The 18,830-nt window shown below is 47.3% G+C and overlaps 3 protein-coding genes across 12 annotated transcripts in view; 2 read left to right on the top strand and 1 right to left on the bottom strand.

Moving 5' to 3' along the window:
• The window catches only part of SEC16A (SEC16 homolog A, endoplasmic reticulum export factor), a 28,350-nt gene extending 26,434 nt beyond the window's left edge, over positions 1–1,916 (top strand). For all 7 annotated transcript variants that reach the window (XM_062011238.1, XM_062011237.1, XM_062011236.1 and 4 more), the window contains one exon: positions 243–1,916. In XM_062011238.1, the coding sequence (XP_061867222.1) occupies positions 243–311 (69 nt within the window). In that variant the 3' untranslated portion in view covers positions 312–1,916. The remainder of the gene's footprint in view (positions 1–242) is intronic.
• A 394-nt stretch (positions 1,917–2,310) lies between these two features.
• INPP5E (inositol polyphosphate-5-phosphatase E) lies at positions 2,311–12,514 on the top strand. Of its 4 annotated transcripts, XR_009820043.1 has the most exons (12): positions 2,311–2,395; positions 3,194–4,261; positions 5,356–5,479; positions 6,166–6,263; positions 6,826–6,950; positions 7,100–7,219; positions 7,589–7,696; positions 8,155–8,316; positions 8,742–8,857; positions 9,305–9,441; positions 10,501–10,996; positions 11,652–12,514. XR_009820043.1 is itself a non-coding variant. In XM_062011393.1 (11 exons), the coding sequence occupies exons 2-11, from the start codon at positions 3,405–3,407 to the stop codon at positions 10,631–10,633; spliced, it is 1,980 nt and encodes a 659-aa protein (XP_061867377.1). In that variant the 5' UTR covers positions 2,311–2,395; positions 3,194–3,404; the 3' UTR covers positions 10,634–12,512. The 4 variants fall into 4 exon arrangements, 3 of the variants coding, with proteins under 3 accessions (XP_061867377.1, XP_061867378.1, XP_061867380.1); XM_062011393.1 differs by having other exon boundaries at positions 10,501–12,512; XM_062011394.1 differs by lacking the exon at positions 6,166–6,263 and having other exon boundaries at positions 5,356–5,418; positions 10,501–12,512.
• Positions 12,041–18,776, bottom strand: PMPCA (peptidase, mitochondrial processing subunit alpha). The gene is made up of 13 exons (XM_062011960.1): positions 18,724–18,776; positions 18,444–18,646; positions 17,590–17,669; positions 17,215–17,297; positions 16,819–16,913; positions 16,574–16,674; positions 15,648–15,911; positions 15,335–15,427; positions 14,979–15,097; positions 14,441–14,531; positions 14,272–14,334; positions 13,894–14,038; positions 12,041–13,567 (listed from the first exon to the last, which is right to left on the bottom strand). The coding sequence occupies exons 1-13, from the start codon at positions 18,774–18,776 to the stop codon at positions 13,398–13,400; spliced, it is 1,560 nt and encodes a 519-aa protein (XP_061867944.1). The 3' UTR covers positions 12,041–13,397.
• Between the last annotated feature and the right edge of the window lie 54 nt (positions 18,777–18,830).

Here is an 18,830-nt window from a genome sequence, read left to right as displayed (position 1 = left end):
AATGTTTCACTAGCTTGAACTGGACTGTTGTGTGTGGAGAGCTAAATGTGCACATTGACCAGTGCAGCACCTGTTGAAGTTAACAAGTTTGTATTCAAAACTGTATAGAATCAGAGCTGTGTTGGAAAAGGCCTTTGAGATGGACTCCAGTGGTTCGCCCAGCACTGCCAAGTCCACCACACTTTGTATTTTGACTCCAGTATGATAATTTCACAGAATACTTTTTTATTCCTGTTTTCCAGTCTCCTGCAGTCACTGGAAGTTCAAGACTGGGAAGAATTGGACAGAGGAAGTACCCAACGTTGAAGTAGAACGCAGTGGTTTTGTGTTTGGAGTTCTCACGTTCTGCGTGTACGAAGAACTCTTCAACCTTATGGCACATGGTATCACTACGGGCTGCAGTTGACAGACATTTAATGATGGGTGATTTGTTTTTATGGGTCTCTCTACTTTGCACCTCATCTACGCAAATCATTACCAAACATGAACTGTATGTAACTTTTCCTTTTAAAAAACCTGGCTAGAAATAGCTTTGCTGTGGTAAAGGATAGAAAGGAGGGAGGGAGGAGATAGTTGCTGTCTGTTACAAACTATTTGTGAATTGCATAAGCAATTTATTCCTTAAGTTTATTTTAAACCTACTAGTGTGACCTTCCAAGACATAGTTTCAGGGATTCCTTACTTTCTGAAGGATGCTCCTGTCCCAGTGGGGGAAAAAACACATCCACATTGTAACATAATGCTCTGTGGCCTTAAGAGGACCATACACAATTGTAATGCTTATCACAGAGGACTTGGTTTGTCAGTGTGTGGAATCAGAGATATTCATCTGAGAAATGCCTCATGCCAGTTTGGTTTTTAAGGGGGGAGGGGGCCACAGCTCATCCAAATAAATCGACCTGTATTGAATGAAAACTGTGACTGTAATCTAATCCTAATTTCATTTGGATCTTACCTAGTATGTATGTAGTTTGTGGTCTAGACTACTTGTAAAGCAAATTGTATAGTCTGAAAGGAGCTCTCTGTATAATAGCCAATGCTGTACCATTTGACGAGTGAGTGTTCTTTTAAGTGCAATACGGTTACTTGCTTTCTCTCAAACTGCTGGCACTGTCCAATTAAGGTGATAACAGCTTGAAAGTTGTTTAATGTTTTTCCTGTTGAGTGCCAGAATCAGTGTAATACTCTGTTCTTGAATTTCCAGTACTAAAATAGCCAAGGTCTTAAATAGCTAACAGCTGAATTTCAAACATAATGAAAGTAGATGGATTAGACCTCTACTGATGGACTTCAAAATCCTTATGTTTATTATAGGAAATCTTGAAAACCATGATATGCAACATTCATATTCTTTGAAGAATCTGAATTATCTGCAAAGAGAGAAATAAACTTTTAAATATTTATTAAATCATTAGGCCATATTTTATTTAGAACTGACACCAAACTACTTGATTTTACTTGAATTTCTGCCCATGAGTAGAAATAATGTGAATGTGAAATCAGCAGTGTTGGTCCCTGATTGGGTTTCTTGTTTTGTTTCTTTTCCTGGGTTATGCCACCTTCCTGAGATCTCCATAGCCTTACATACGTGCTAAAAGGTTTGTATGTAGCTGAAGCGAAAATGCTGTTGTTGGGGGATTGGAAACCTTTGCATAATGGTCCATACTCGATTCCAGACATGGTCAGCAGCAGCAGTCAGTGTAGTTTACTTTTCTATGACTGAAACCTTGGTCAGACACTTGGCTTTCCTCTAGTTCAGCCAGGCTGCTGATTATTTTTTCCTATCAGTAGAGACTGCCAAACAGCTGAAGTGCAGAAGGCTTCCTCTGAGCTGGGAGCAGCTGTCTTTCCTAAGTGTAAGATTTGACACTGTAAATTCTTAAATAAAATATTTTGCGCTCTGGAGCACTTTCACATTTTACTACTTCTGGTGGTTATTGATTTAGCACGCTGGGTGCAGGAAGGGCTGCTTAAAGCAAGGGACTGGGCCGGGCCGCCTCAGGCCCGGGGCTGCTCAGGGCTGGAACCCGTGTGCGTATACTCATGGAGGCTCTAGCCTGAGTGTAAGCCATTTTTGATGCCTTTGAGGCGTGAAAGGCGTTGCTTGGCGCGGGTTGTTGAAGCGCTGTCGGTGCAGCGCGCGTTGATGCCAGCGGGGTCGTTCAGGGATTGGTTTCTCGCCTCCGCTGGGGCCGGCGGCTGGCGGTGCGCTCCTCCCGCCGCCGGGGGGCGCTGCGCGGCGCCGGTTGCCAGGGGCGGGCGCGCGCGGCGGCGCTGAGGCGGCCTCGGGACCCCGCGGCGAGCGGCGCCGAGGCCGCGCCCAGGCACAGCCGGCGGGGCCCGGGCCGTGAGGCGCCGCCAGAGCCAGCCCCGCGGGAGGGGCCGGAGCCGGGAGGTCAGTGGTGTGCCAGCCGCGATGAGCGGTGTCTGGGGGGTAGGGGTGGCTGTCTCCGGGGCCGCCGGACGTCTGGCCGTGGGGTAGCTTGTCCCATTCTCCTTCTCTGGGGCAGGCGTGGCCTGTGCCAGGGCCGGGGTCGTTGGGGAGGTGAGGTGTGAGGAGCTGGTGAAGCTCTCCCGCCGCTCCGGTCAGCAGAGAGAGCGGGCGGCTTCCCCTCAGGCACAGAAGCGGCATTCCCTTGTGCTCGAACAGGGTTTTGCCCTTCCCCTGTGGAGCTGTGCGGCTGCGGACGGTGCTTTGCAGCACTAGCAGAGTAACAAGGTGCTTCCCCTCGTAAGCAGGAGTTTGCCTTGCACTCCAGCTCCATAGCCCTAAAACTACTCCTCAGGAATTGTGTGAGTTGCAGTGAGATCAGGGTAGGAGCTGAGCTCGCTGGAAATTTCCCGGCTTCAGGCACTGTGGGCAGCCTGGAGGCTGGTTGTACTGGTGACGCACTGTCCAGCAAGGAGGGTGAGCTATGATTTATGTGCAGTTTCTGTTTCCTTTCATGCTAACAGTATACACAACGTTGCCTTAAGGAGGTCTGTACATAGCCACGATGCCTACAGCAGTGAGGAAGTCAGTTCAGTGCTCTGCTCTTAAAAACAAGAAAACAGCATTGGTTTTCCAGCAAGGTCATGTTAAGGTTTGAATTACTCCAGAGGGAGGTCCTGTGAGGAGCTTGTTTTCTGATCAAGGGGCTGCCTTTGCAGCTCAATAACTTCATTCTTACGTGTTTCTCTTGGGGAAATACAGGTATCCTGCCTCTTGAAATTTTGCAGACAATGCATCTGTCTACAAATAAATCTGCTCTTCATTCCCAACTAAAGACTGAGCTGTCTTCAATTTCTGTGTCTTTCTGGATTGGTTAAGGGCCTCTGAGCCTACGGGGTAAGCAAGGGAAAGAAACTATGCTGTGAGGAACTTTTCCTGTGGAGCAGTGTCCATAGCTGGTACCTGGGGGAGAATGAGTACTCCAAATGGATTTCCACAGCACTCAGGGGCATGTGTTACTCGCAGCATGGAGGGTGGAGCAGTACAGGACCTGCACGCTAAAAAAGCTGGCAAAGCAGCAAAGAAGGAGACTGGTGACAATGGGGTGCTTACCTTTGAAGATCCTCCAAGTGCAGGCACCTCTTTAAATGAAACCTTAAAGCTTCTACCAGATGAACTCAAAGCTAACATGAAAATGAAATCGATCACCCCAAGGCCTCCTCGGAAGCCCCGGCTGGAGCGTGCTGCTTCTCTGGATGAGAAAAGCTGGAGGAGGTGGCGGAGGTTTAGAACAAGTCAGGAAAGTCTGACTGATCCCAATGAGACAAGTTCCTCAAACGGTTCTCTGCAGGAAGCGTCCCTCAGCCCTCCCATCAAGGGTAGGGCAAGCCCCTGCCATCAGTGCTGCCGGCAGAATTCCTTGCACAGTTCACCAGATGCCTCGGAATCCAGTCCTGTAGGGAAGAGCAGAGGAGGCACCTCCGACCTGGGGAAACGAGCCTCCGAGATCTCCAGTGCCTTTGGTGGGCTTCTGCGGGGAAAGGCGTTCACAGGCAGCAAACCCCGGCTGTCCCAAATAATGCCAGCTCGACCTCTGCCACCCCTGGAGCTCAATGTGGCCTCTCACACGCTGAGGACAGCTAATAGGATTGACTCAGATTGTCTGGATTATCGACATCATTCGCAGCACAAGTTTGGGAGGGTGAGCAGCAGCTTGAGCGACACCAGGCTGCACGGCAACGGGATGGTCTATGACAATTGTTCCACAGACTCCATGAAATCGACGTTCAGCCTGCTCACTCCCATTCGCTCCAAGGATGTCCGAAGCAGGTACGTCCCTCAGCTTCTCCTGGCATAATCCTGCTGGGTGGATGTGGGCAACTTGTGGCCAGTTGGTAAAGACAAAAAGTTGTTCTGTGTTGTTTAACCTGCTGTGGAGCCTGGAAAAGGTTTAAAGAGATTACTAGAAATACTCTGTATTTCCTCCTTTCAGCTGGATATTGTGTTTCATAAGTTTGATTTGCTGTGGTTGTCCTTGTAGTATTTAAGTAGTGTGTTAAGAAACAGTAGCTGTGCATGCTGACACTTGGGAAAACCCCTAGTTCTTAAACCTGAAAGCACTTTGGGCTTGAACTGAAATGTTAAATGGCAGGGAAAAAAACCCCAGTATTTTAACTTGAAACTACCCTGCAGTACATGCAGTGCTGTCACAATCCTGTAAGGTGCTGGGTGTCCTCTGCAGATGTTGAACTTGTTTGGCTTCTGGCAGGATCAAATCATGTAAGTGAACTGCTTTAGTGTCCCATAGGAGCTCCTCTGCCATAGCTTTTCCAGGAGCCTCTTGAGGAAGAGTGTGATTCCACTCAGATCTCAGCACTTTCTGCAAGCGTGGCTCTGACCTCTTGCTCTGGTTGCTCATTGATCTCCAGTCATAGTTAAATTCAGATTATGATTGGAGGGAACTGGGGTGGGTATATTAAACTGTTAGCTGGTGTATCAAGTCCTTGGTGCCAGAACATGGGGAATGGTGAAGCTCTTTTCATGTTTTCAGCAAACTGATCTGCTTCAAGATACTCAAATATTAAACCAATCTCTTAATTTTGTGGTTCATAACAAAATGGTGGCTCAGTCTTCTTATCACAGAAGCTGTGCAGCATCAGTCTCACCATCACACTCATGTCCTGGCTTTGAAAAGGCCAGTTTATGGCAATAGTTTTGTTTTTTTCCATATGATCCATGAACTCTCTGTAAGGGTTAGAACTTTATAAGGAACTTCAGGCAAGCAGAAGAATAGATAAGTACAAAATGCTGTTTTCTTGAGCTGAAGGCGTGTTCTTGATTAACTCGAGACTCAAGCATTACAAATCATTTTTCCAGCTGTCATGCCATCCTTAGATGCTCTCTTATGGCTCTTCTGTTCACAGGAGCTATTTGGAAGGCAGCCTTCTGGCAAGCGGTGCCTTACTGGGAGCAGAAGAACTTAGCAGGTATTTCCCTGATCGGAATGTTGGCATTTTTGTGGCCACTTGGAACATGCAGGGTCAGAAGGTATGTACACTTCAGGCTCCCCAGGTCTTTCAACAGTAGTGAAGTTACCTCATCTTCTCTGCCAGGACTGTCACAATGATTTTTTTCTGCTTATGACCATGTTCTTCATTAACCTGAATTGTCTTTATCAAATTACAAGGCCCTCTCATGCATGTTCATCTTAGTGAGGGCATCTTTGTAACAGGCTTCCTCAGATGCTAAGTATGAAAACAGTGAGCTTGTCAGTGCCCCTCTGTGGCACTTCCTTTACTCTCCGTTCCATTGAGGGTCAGCTGAAGATGACTGATGATTTAGAGCTTGTGAGGAGAACATCTCTGATCAAGAGCACAGCTTCCTGCCTACTTCTTTACTAGCCTAGGTATTCAGGATTGATTCTGCCAGGTGGCTGAGAAGCTGTGTTCGCACAAGCAAGCTCTGAGGTGTTAGTAAATAGCTCACAAGCTTGGTGAACAGTAATCACAGGAAATTAGAAACATCCTGTTACTGTCTCACTGTGGAATCTTGGTTAGTGCTGGAGCAACAGCAGTAAAAGTCTACTCTTGAGAAGGTGGATTTTTAGTATTGTCACTTGACCTGTTTTTTTGATGCCTGAGTTGTTTGCAAAAGCAGCTTAGCCTGGACTTCTCTGGTACTTTTCTAGTAACTAATATTCCCATTTTATCTTTTAATTTCTTTTTTTATCATAGGAACTTCCAGTGAATCTGGATGACTTCTTGTTACCAACTGATCCTGACTATGCCCAGGACATGTATGTGGTTGGGGTTCAAGAAGGCTGTCCAGACAGGTAGCAAAAACAATGTAATGAACCATCCTCTTTTATTGTGAACTAATTGCTTTGGGTTTAATTGCTATGGAAATAGTCTCCATTGTATTATTAATGTTTTCAATAAACAACCCATGCAATAAGGTTCTGAATTCCACTGCAGGACAAACAGGGGAAATAGGTTTTAGAGGAAAATGTCACAAAAATGTGTAAATACAGGACTTGGTCTTGTTGTCAGGGCAATTGATCAACCATAGAAGAGCAGGTTGAAGCCTTGTGTCAGAGTCTGTGCATTTTTAAGGTATCTTCCCAGTAGGACTCTCTCTGCCTCAGACTGGCAAGCTGCTCAGTGCAGTGACAGGTACTCTCACCAGCATGCAGAGCCTGCTGCATGGCACATGTGGAGTTGCACATCAGGCTGCGCAGCCTTCGCTGCAGCATCACTGTGGCAGTGGAGGTTTCCCTGAGGCTTATATAACATTCTTTATCAGAAGGATTGCTCTGCTTTCACAAGGCTGATTTCCTTTCCTGGTTATTGTCTCTTGTGCTGTCCTTGTGATCCAGCTGTTGTTCTCTCCTGTAGGAGAGAGTGGGAGATCCGCCTGCAGGAGACTCTGGGCCCTCACTACGTCATGCTCTACTCTGCTGCACACGGGGTGCTGTACATGTCGGTCTTCATCCGGAGGGACCTCATCTGGTTCTGCTCAGGTGTGTGATCCTGGAGAGTGGGGAGGTGAAAGGACTGCTGCTGCCATCAGGGGTCATGTCCATTTCTCCAGCGCTGTCCCTCTCTGCACTTTGCTGCTCACTGTCTCTAGAGACCTTTCAGTAAAAGCAGCTTCTTTTTCTCCTTCCAGAAGTGGAGTATGCCACAGTGACGACTCGAATCGTATCTCAGATCAAAACCAAAGGAGCTCTGGGAATCTGCTTCACTTTTTTTGGGACCTCTTTTCTTTTCATCACCTCCCACTTCACATGTGAGACATTTACAATCTTGTTACACAAGTGTCCTGAATGAGGGAGGAGGAGGGTTGTTTTACAAAGGTTAAAAAGCTGCAGGGGTGTAGAGGAGCAGGACACACTGAAGTCAAAGCTCAGGAGTGCTGAGTTGAGAACAGTAAGGGAGGAGGTCTTTTGGTACAAAACTCACAAGGGAAGTGTGTTTAGAAAAACAGAAATGAACTCTACACAACTGTATCTCCCTCTCAACATTTTCTGTCATTATTTGTGTGTTATATTTTGTGTGGAAACTGTCTGGTGTCCTGTGGAAGCTCCTGTTACAACCAAAACTGGTAACTGAATTAAAATGCTACCTTGTTGGCACTAATGGGATTTCTGTCTTTCAGCTGGGGACAGTAAGGTGAATGAGAGGAAACTGGACTACAATAAAACCATTCAAGCCCTTACACTTCCCAAGAACGTTCCGGACACGAACCCATATCGATCCAGTTCTAGTAAGTGTGAAGCCAAACTCATGTGGGAGCCCAAAGCAACAGAGTTTGTGTGTTGGCTTTCATTCTACGCCACGGAAGAGAGAATGAGAGTGCTGACTGGAGATGGCATATAAAGAGACCACAGGTCTTTTTGTCTGAAGATGACTGTTATTCACATGGGCTTTTTTTTTAAGGTGGGGCATAATTTGGGGAGAATTTGAGAGACAAAGTTGAAATGGAGGGGGAGAGAAAACTCCAAAGGAATTTTCCTGTGATGTGTTTTTTCTCAGAACAGCAATAAGATACTTTTGAAAGAGTTAAGAGTGGATGAGCATGTGGCTTCATCTTGTGCTCTTCATTGTCCTCAAAAGGAGATTTGGGGAAGAAAAGTTTGGGATTTTGGGGTTGGGGTTTTTTTTGCTTTCAGAACTTCTCAGGACATTTACCTTTATACTGTCACTTCTGGCTTGAATTTGCAGGTGATGTCACGACTCGGTTTGATGAAGTGTTCTGGTTTGGTGACTTCAACTTCCGACTGAATAAGGATCGTGAGACTGTGGATTCCATCCTGAACCAGAACCCAGAAACAGACGTGTCCAGGCTGCTGGCATATGACCAGCTTACTAGTGAAATGAGTAGGGGTGAGGGACAGCTGGTTTTCTCCTGACTCTCCAGGAAAAGAGATTGCTACACACAGAAATAATGACAGCCAAACCCCTATTGCACAGAGACCTTTTCTGCTTTCTCTTGTTGAGTTGCCTAAAAAAGGAAGTCAACAGTTGTCAGCCTGTACGAGGGACTTTTTGTTGTAGCATTTTAACTATATCTAGTGTAATCTCCCAAGCCATTTACTGCTCTGTTTCATCTGACTCTATAAACTGGACATCACTCTGTTACAGTGTCTGAGGCATTTGAAGAGCATGCACCATTTGCAAAGCATCCTGAGGTTCAACAGAGGGGGGAGTGCATGCACTAAGTGTTCTTTGTTTAAATAGCCACTGGCTATGTTTTTATCCTGACTGTGTAAGAACTTGAGTTTTCATGCTGTTCTCCCCTCCCCTTACAGGGTCTATTTTCAAAGGATTCCAAGAGGCTGACATTCATTTCCGTCCTTCCTACAAGTTTGACATTGGAAAGGACAGCTATGACACCACTTCCAAACAGAGGACTCCTTCCTACACGGTAAGGGATGGGTTTGGAGCAGCGTGTGTGGAAGGGCTGCTCAGCCTCACATCTGCCTCCAAAGGGGATTCTCAGCTGCAAGGAAAAGCTGCCTTGCCACAGTTGGTCTGCATGAGATACAGTCCTGCTGAGATTTCTTGCTTAAGGGCTCCAGGGCATGTGGAGTTGGTTTGGAAGAAGGGATTGTTGAATCTGTGAGCACAGGGAGAGCTTGGCACAGGCTACTAATCTTCTTTTCCCTGTCTTACATTCTGTTCCAGTGCATTGTCCCCTGTGCTCAGTCCTGGGCACAAAACCACTGTGAGGATCAGACACACATTCTTCATGAACCTGTCCCTGTCCAAGACATTTAATTGCACTGTGATAAATGAATGGATTCATCTCTTGTGAACCAGTGCTTGTGCCAAGGGGGTTACCATCAATCTCCCCTCTCTCTCTGCCTCCCAGGATCGGGTCGTATACCGCAGTCGGTACAGAGACGACATCCACGCTGTCAAGTACTCGTCCTGTCCCGTCATCAGAACCTCAGACCATCGGCCTGTGTTTGCCTTGTTCCGTGTCAGAGTGAGGCCTGGCAGAGACAAGTTAGTACCTGCTCCTGTCACTCTTCAGGATTGCACATGGCCCCAGTCATCCCGAGGATCTGCTCCTGGTTGGAGTCTGTCTCTCAGGAGAGTTATTGAAATAGTTTAGCTAATGGTTTTTCTCTGCAGCCTGTTAGGTTTTTTCCCCCAGTATGTGCTCTGAGTAAGAGCAGTAAGACCACTTAAAGCTTGCACTGACATCTGCAATCCCTGCTGCCAGGTCCCTTAATCCCCCTGAGGGAGATAAACAGAGTCTGCTGCAATTGACTATAAATCTGTTCTATCTGAGGTGCAGATCTGTTTTTCCTATCAGCATGGACAGCTTTCCCTCATCTGTTCCTCTTTCCCTTTTTGGACTCAAGGCTGCTTTCCCTCCCTAGTGGTGGCTGCATCTCAACACAGCTGTTTGTCAGCAGAATATTTTGAGGTCTTCCAAGTTCTCAGTGTCCCACTGTGGGCTGTTGTGCTAGCACAACTCCTTAGGAAGTTTGGTTAAGTCACTGGAATGTAGGTAGTCCCTTTTCTGTGAGTAGCAGGGATTTCAAGTCCCAGCTATCTAGAAAGTGATGATTTTTTATGTTTTTTTTTTATAATGGATATTAAATACCCATGAAATTGAAGTATTGCAGAGCCCCTGGAGCTGGGGCTGCCAGGGTCTCCTAGCCTCTGCAACAAGCCACAGTAAGAACTGTTGTACATGAGCCACACCAGTGAATAACCAAGTTAACAGTAAGCTCATTTAGCCTCACAGAGCAGCTGGGTTTTTGTTTAGGGTCATAAAGAATGTCCTCTGTGTGTGCTTCATATGAATGCAGACATGTCCATGCTTAAATTGAAAGTACATTTGTCTTTTACAACCCATATTCTTTTCATTTAAATGTGTTGTGAGAAACCTTAACTTGGTGCTGTGGAAGAACAACTTTGCTTCACTCATTTTCTCCTGAATGCCTTAAAGGAAAAATTAGGTTTCTAGCCTTTGTTGTATGAACTAGTTGGGAAATGTTGGGCAAACAAGAATGTGTTTGTGTCCTGATGTGATTGTTTGTGTTTGTTTTGTAGCATTCCACTTGCTGCAGGGCAGTTTGACAGAGAACTCTATTTAATTGGAATAAAGAGGCGGATTACAAGGGAACTTCAGAAACGGCGAGAGCAAAAGGACCAAAAATCCAGCAGCATATGTAGCATTTCCTGAGCTGAGACCTCTGCAGTGCTCCTGGTAGAGGTGCCCAGAAAGAGGATTTCAAGCCACTGGCAAACTGCAGGGAATTGTCTGCTTAAGCACCTCTGGCAGTTGGTGTGGATTGTGAAGAATGTCTTAAACCTCATCCTGCATCATTTGCATGAGCTAATCCATGTAGCTCAAGTGCTTTTGCTGAAGAGAGTGGAGTCAGTTATTTAGGACATCCATCCCAGCAGATGTAATTGCTTTATTTTTAACCACACTATCTCTAGAAGCAACTGGGTGCAGCCTTTTGGTTCTGACTCCACACAGAAGTCACAGCTTCTGGAACTGGCACGACCCAGGGCAGGGGACCTAAGAAAAGCCTGCAGAAAGGTGAAAATTTGTGTGTGTCTGTCTGATTTGATCTGGTTAGCTTACATATGTTGTGGGGTTGTGTTTTTTTTTCTCCTTATCTGTAGCTAAGTGTATGGTATTCTGTCAAATGTGTAACAGGGACCAGTGAGGGGACTTGGGCAGTTCTGTGTGAGGATGGCGCTCCAGTGTTGGGCTTCTTTGGTCTTCTACAGCAAGATCTGTGTGAATGTACTACTGTACATCTGAAGTGTAGCAACATTGCCTTTCCATAATGATTCTATAGGCCTTTTGTTACTAAGGGGGTAAATGTCAATCTCTCACACCATACAGCTTGAAGCAATCCCTTCCTTAACTCGCCCTCCCCAGTGGGGATAAAACAGGAGCTGCCTTCAGCAGCAGAACACCTGAGTTGATGGTCCAAGCACAGCTACTGTGTAATGCTTCACCAAAGTGACTGTGGCATCAGAGGAACTGCAGCACTCAGATCAGTGCAGTTCAGCACCTCTGGTAACAGCTGATTCCTTTTGGGTTTACTTTCCCAATGCAGTGAACTGTGGGTAACTTGCTGTTTCTGAAGTAGTGTTGTCTTAAGGCTAAACATACTACATGGCCCAGTGTGGCACTGGTAAAATGTTACATACAGCTAATACCTAAAAACTCTTTATGGGCACAGATGGGCTGGATCATTCATCACCTTAGCAGATAAAATGCCATGCAAACAACTTGGAGGAAGTGCTGCTAACTATGCAACCTGTCCAAGACAGAGCTTCTGTTCTGCGGTACAAACATGTATGGCACTGACCAATCTGCAGCCATCAGGTATCTGGATTTCCTTTCTTTTTAAAGGAATACAAATAAATTAATGCAATACCATAAATGAGACCCAGCTGTTCTTGCAGCATTGTCAGACTTGGAGTTCTTTGACTGCTGATGCATGCTGTTTGGCTGACCACAGCCATTTTTCTTCAGGACAGGTTTCTTTAGGACGGTTTGTGTTGAACAGATCTCACCTGCCAGTTTTAAGAAACCCAGCTATGAGCTGATGAATTTCACTTGCTCCAGTTATTTAGAAGTCCCTTTTATTTTCTTACAAACATACACAACAACTGAGCATGATTTCCATACTGTGGGTTCCACAAGAAGCAATGCGATGTATTTTCTTCTAGTTGCAGAAGGTTCAGGGGTAAAGCAGGTAACAGCTGCCTCAGAGTGTTCTGCTCCCAGGTTGGTTGCTCCTTACAAAGCACATCAAGCCAGTGCTGCAGTGCAGCTGTCTGTGTTTTTAAGCCCATGTGTTAGAGGATTATGTAAATCAAATGTTTTATCTCTCTCTCTTGGGTCTCCGTTTCTTCAGTGTATCAAATGTGTAGCACAGCTTCTGTAACATGGTGTCAGGCACATTCAGGATCATAAGCTTTCTGAGTGTTGTCACTGAGCTGATCTTGACCTTTAACTGAGCAACATCTCTGCTGCAAGACTGACAACATCTTTTTGCAAGGCCTTAAGTTCATCTGCGTGACACTGAAGAAAGTAGGTACAAGTCTAAGGTGAAGCAGCAGCAACTCCTTCAGTAAATTCCTGTTTGGATAACAACTCTGGAGTAGAACTTTCCTTCTTAAGCACAGCTCACTTGCCAGTTTAAAACCTGAAGAATAGGATCAGTTTCATTCTAGAGTAAGTGTCCATGTTGTATTATGTGTCATATCACTGTAAGATGAACTCCACAGGAACTTTGCTATGCCATAGGTCTGCTTTCCTCTTAACCATCGAGTTACTTTCAGACATGTGCCTTGTAGTAGTACTAAAGATGTTAAATTACACTGATGAAATGGATCCATGATGCTTGTAACACAACCTGGAGTGCAGGACACCTTGTTATCAAATTAGGATCTTCCCAGTTCAGTTTGACCAAGTCTTTGTTCACCTTGGTAGCAGCTGTAAATATTCTTTGAATTCAGCTGTGTAGGCTGAGCTCTTTAAGAGGACACCATGTTTCTCAACGGGGCACATCTCAGGGCCTCCAGGGTGACAGCCCCATCTCTATGGCCAACACAATCAAGTGGTAACACACAGCAGTGAGTTCTCAGAGACATGCTTTCAGTTGTAATGATGGTGATAAATATCTTGGCTTGCTGGGCTCTCCCCAGTGCCAGGAGAAGACTGTATGCGCCCATCTTCTCTTGGAACCTGCTCAGAGGGTGAAAGCACTCATTCAGAGCCAGGGTGGGCCTTTAAGCCCAGCGTGAGAGCTCTTCAGTGTTCAGAAGCAACTTTGTTCACTGGAGCGTAGCTCCTTGTTTGCCCAGTATGCCTGGAAAGATGATGAGGGGGTGGAAAAGAACTTGCAGTAACATGATCATCTCAGAAAGGTATTAAATAAAGCAGCAAGTCCCTCGGGTGTGAAGCAGGAGCTGCTGCTTTACCGGAAGAGCCGGTAGGTGCGCGGCAGCCGCCCGTCCTTGCTGGAAAGCGCTGACTGGATGTGCTCGTAGCTGGGCAGATCTGTCAGGTCACCCAGTGCAGCCACAGCAGGTTTCTTATGCAGCATCTTAGTGACCACTCTCTTGATATCAGTAGATTTCACCTGACCTGCAGGAAGAATGAAAGGAAGAAAAAGCCAAAGCTGTGACAACTACATTGAAATAGTGTGAAGCAGCTTTGTTACGATGCTCAGAGAACCACTCACTAACTCCAGACCTTCTCTACCATGCTTCTGGTTTTTCCTTCTGAGAAAAACAAGCATTGTGCTAGCTTGCAAGCAATTAGGAAGATCAGCTTGAAATACATACCATAGAGTATTTATACCCCATGTGCTTTCAAGTCAGTTCATCTGTGCCACAAGAGTCCAAGCAGCTCCCCGCCCTCCAGTTGTACCTACGGCTCAGTCAAGGCAAGGAACAGCATCGTCTACTCACCAATCAGCTCACAGAGCTCATGGGGCAGCTTCCTTGTGTTTGTTGCCAACACTTGCCTTCCCACATCTTCAAAGATAACTGGTCGAGACTCAAGGTTCATCATGAGCATGGACTTCAGCTGTGTCTTCGCTCGCTCGAGTTCTACCTGTAAACGAGCAGCAAACACACAGAGATGTTCAAAGGAGTCTGGCCACTGCTCACTAATACAAGATAACAGCTAAGAGTTCTGGAAACACCTTCCTCTTTGTGCTGTTAAAGTTGAATATCTCTGTAAAATAATACAGTAACATACTTGTCTACAAAAATTAACTCTGGCATGGGCAAAGCAGTGTTTCAGCTCAAAACCCGTGTGCAGAGTGTGCAGGTTAAGCTGCTGACCTCTCCTACTGCTCCTGCCATTAGAATGAATTCTTTGGTGATGATTTCCACCATCTCTCGAACCTAGAGAAACAGATAATTGAAAGAAGATTAAAACACTGCTTATTCTACTAACATCACTGTCTGGTGGTAAGCCACATGATTCCGTTTTAAGGCCACAGGACTGTACCTGTTTTGGATCCGCGCTGGCGTGTATGCACAGGAGACCTGTATCCTCGTAACTGTGGTGGTAAGAGGTGGCATTATACATCCAGTGGTGCCTGTGAGTATACAAACAGTATTTCATCTTTTTAAAAGTCAGACAAACATGGACAACACTTCCCCTCCCAGTGCATTTCCAGGATTTCCAGCAGTGTGAGTCCCGGCCTCTCACAATTTCTGCATGTGCCATCTACTTCCTTCTCTCCACTTGAATCCCTGAGTCAAACTCAGAACACTCCAGAGCTGCATTACTGGTGCCTCCTGCCAGTTCCATTAATATCCCCTGATTGAAGGATGTGTTGGGCTAGAAGACGAGATCCCTGGGCACTTCTGCCCTTTACTTTCACCCTCTCAAAATGCCCACTGACAAATCAGTGCTGAGTGTTTTGAGCAGAACAAACTGATGTAAAACCTGGGGGTGCTGGCTTTCAAGAAATGAAGCCTTCCATGTCAAGCTGCTAGAGAAGACTGCTTCTGCTACTCCCTAAGGAAAAAGGCAAACCCACCTGTTGAGCACATTGAGATACAGGCGGGTGAACATGCCCTTGCCAGGCCCTCCAGCTGAAAAAGAGCCACCACCTCCCATCATCATGTTTAACACTGCAAAGGGAATGAAATCTTCCTCCTGATGGCAACAAGAAATTCAGTCAGGTAACAGCACACCTCTCAGGCTAAGATGAGGAATGAGGGGAGAAAAAGAGTCAGAAAGAAAGGTGGCATGAGAAGAGTGCAAAGGTGACTGCCTTCATCAGACTGCTGGTGAATGACCTGCTTGTCTGTACATGCAGCACCTAAGGAGATGCAGTGTTCTGGGACTCAAGAACAGAGCCTGCAAAACAAAGGATTTTAGTTTAATACTTACCAAAAATGAGCAGCTTTCTAACCCAATCATGATATGGGTGAGCTCTGGGATGGGGGTGGGACCCAGGCTCACATCTGACATATCTTTTTCAACCTGTGGAAAGAGGGCAGACATTCTTAGGACTCATTTTCACCTATCCAGCTTGATCCATTCCCAATAATTACCCTGTCAGGCAGATCATGGCTGTTATGGCCAGTTTTGGCTCATATTCATGTAATTTCAGAATACCAAAACCTAGAGAGGAATCAGCCCAAGTCCAAATCTGCACCGACAGACGGGAAGGGCCACAATGCCACCTCCACTTTCCTTTTACCTTGATGATGCCTCCTGTGTACTGAGCCACAGATCTGTCCACCTCCTTGCTCTGCCCAGTGCCCCACACTGGCTCCACTCCAAGCAGATGTCTCTTTGCACACTCCACCAGCTGCTCGTGCTCGATGCCCACCCCGGCCAGCACCATCCTGTCTGGGGTGTAGTAGTTGCGCAGGTACGAATGCAGCACGTGCCGATCGATTTTGTCAGTGTTCTCCACTGGGCAGAACCTGTTCAGTCCAACTGTGTTGTCTCTGTAGGCTGCCTAAAAGGAAACAGGTCATGTTAAAGTAATGAATATTACTCCCCTTAACTCCATCTAAACCTTCTCTTTCTGTTTTAGAGTCGTGCCTACCTGTGTGGGACGTGTAAGAGAGGGAAGCCTGAGAATTATCTCACTAACTCAACAACATCTTGTCAGCAAAGATAAGTTACAGTCAGTTTTACAGGATCCCAGAATGTGGGGGTTGGAAGGGCCCTCAGAGCTTATCCAGCCCAAGCTCCTGCTAAAGCAGGTTCCCCTGGCTCAGGGGCACAGGAACGTGTCCAGGTGGGTTTGGAAACCTCCTGAGAAGGAGCCTCCACACCCTCCCTGGGCAGCCTGGGCCAGGGCTCCCTCACCTCAGCACCAAAGGAGTTTCTCCTTGTGTTTAAATGGAACTTTCTGTGTTCCAGCTTATGCCCATTACCCCTTGTCCTGTCACTGGGCACCACAGGAAAAAAGCTGGGTCACGCTCTGCCACCTGCATTTAGGTCTTTCATGTGTGTGGAATGTAGGATTGCAAAGTTCTCCCTCTCACCCCTGAAATATAATTGAGTAACAGACAAATCTGTTTTCAGAATAGTCTAAAATCAACCCTGTAGTCTAAAAGAGACTAAAAATCTGGTGCAGGGGCTGCACACAAGACAGACTCCTCAGGGGTTTACCGCGTGGATCATCTCTGTGAGGAGAGGCTCAGGATCAGGTCTCATGTTCAGGTCTTCGAGCTCAAAGCGAATAGCCATCCGAGTCATCTCAATTTCTTCATCTGTAACAAGGGAAAAAGCAAGAAAGAGATGACAACCAGCAGGAAAAATGCCCCATTGGTACAGGTGAACTTCTTGATGGGCACAACCTAATGCTGAAATTAACAGCAAGTCTTGTTTTGAGGCAGAGACTTGTGTTGCCAGACCTGATAACCGGGGCTGTAGTGCTACATCAGCCAGCAAGTTGACCACCGTGTCCAGGCCTTTGGCATCAGCAGAAACAGCATACATTATGGTGTCCCTGCAACACAAGCAGAGGGGTTCTGCAGTGAGAAGTCACATCTCTGGTCATTGGTAAACGTGCATCAGGAAATCACACAGCTGCCTGACCACTGTCCTGAAATGCTTCTGAAAGGAAACAGAACTGACTTTGATAACCCTTTCAGGTTCTCTTTTGTAGCTTCTTGGCAGTTGCCACAAATTGATTTCTGCTCTTTAGAAGCAAAAAGTGACTTTTACTGTCACACACCAGAAAAAGCAACTCAAAGTACTGCAAGTGTTACAACCACCCAGGTACCAGAGCACTGGGAAGAGCACCCTACCTTGATGCTTGGCAGTCACAGATGCCCCCGTGCTTCTCTAAGGTCAGGAGAATTTCATCTTTGCTGCCAAACTGAGCTGTGGACTAAGAAGATACCATTGCCATCAGTGAGTAAAGCAATCACTTCACTATAATCCTCCAGTGTAGCCCCAAACACGCATCATCTGCTACGTTAAGTGGTTTGCTGAACACTCACAAACCTTGGACACAAAAGCACAGCAGACTTTCAAAAGGTAGTGATGTAACAATATCAGCTGGAAACACTATCAGCAACCAGTGAAGCAGACTGACCCCCTGTCAATTAGCTCCTCCAGGAGCTGTACAGATTGAGGCTGGTTCCCATGGGCTCCCCTGTGACAATGACTCTGGTACTCACAGAGAAGGCCAGTTTTTCCAGGAAGTGAGAGATGCCACTGAGGTATTTTGCTTCATGTCTTGATCCCGAATTTACAAGCACTAGCATGAAGAAGAGAAGAGGTCAGAGTGATTTCTATTCCCCTCCTGGTCCTTACACATGGGCTCCTGGGGAGGTGAAGTGTCACCACCGTGTTCCTGGCCAGGCCAGCTCAGACTGGGACACTGATGCCTTGAGTAAAGGCTGAAAGATGGAAAACTCCACTCTGTCTTTTATGATGTTCCCGTGCAACCTGATCTAGGTGGGACCTGCTTCTGCAGGGGGAGTGGACTGGATTATCTCTAAAGGTCCCTTCCAACCCCTGCCATTCTATGATAGTTGTGTTTTGTGTTTGCCTGAATGACCCCTGACATGCACAAAACCACAGGAGACTCAAGAAACCATGAGCTTTGCAATTATAACCAATTAAAGCCAATTTTTGCAATGACAACTTTGCAGAAGCTAATTAACCCAACAGCAGCCAGGAGCCAGATGTGCTGTCCCACTCTGCACTACAGGACACCAAGAAAGCCAACACCAGAGGCTCCCAAAGATCCTTGCAGGCCACCAGAGACCCCCACAGAAGAGACTCGGGCTCAGGCTTAGTGGAGAGGCAAATAGTACAATTAGTTCCGGGGGGATAATGAATATGCATGAGGACGTTATGCATATGTATGAGGGCTGCTTAAGCTTGACGTGCGGAAGCCTGGGCCGTGCACGTTAGCACACCGAACGCCGGCCTCCCAACCTCGCGGCTGAGCGCCGGGGGCTCAGTCACCGCCCGTGACGGCGCCGGCAGCGGCCCGGTGCCCCCCAGCCCGAGCGCGGCTACTCACGGCCCACGGTACAGAACTGCCCGAACTTCTTCTGCGAAGCCACCCGCAGCCCGTTCTCCAGCAGCGTCACCCGCGTCTCGAAGCGCTCCCGGCCCTCGGCCGCCGCGAACACGGCCTTGGGCACGCCGGGCAGCGGGCAGCTCAGCGACACGCCGGGGTACGCGCCGCCGCCGCTGTAGCTCCGGCCGGCCGCCAGCCCGCACCTGAGGGACAGCGCGAGCCGGCGTTAGCGAGCCCGGGCGCCCCGCGGCCCGCCCGTTCCCCCCGTGCCCCCGCTTACCGCCGCGCCGGGCCGCAGGCGCCGCGCCGCAGCCACGCCATGGCCGCCGCCATCTTGCCGTCACCCCGGAGCGGCGCTGCCGCCCGCGCGGCCGCCGTGACCCGCGG

Source organism: Colius striatus, chromosome 19, assembly GCF_028858725.1.
Source record: "Colius striatus isolate bColStr4 chromosome 19, bColStr4.1.hap1, whole genome shotgun sequence".
Classification (NCBI taxonomy): Eukaryota; Metazoa; Chordata; class Aves; order Coliiformes; family Coliidae; genus Colius; species Colius striatus.
This window is presented reverse-complemented; position numbering and strand designations above follow the sequence as displayed.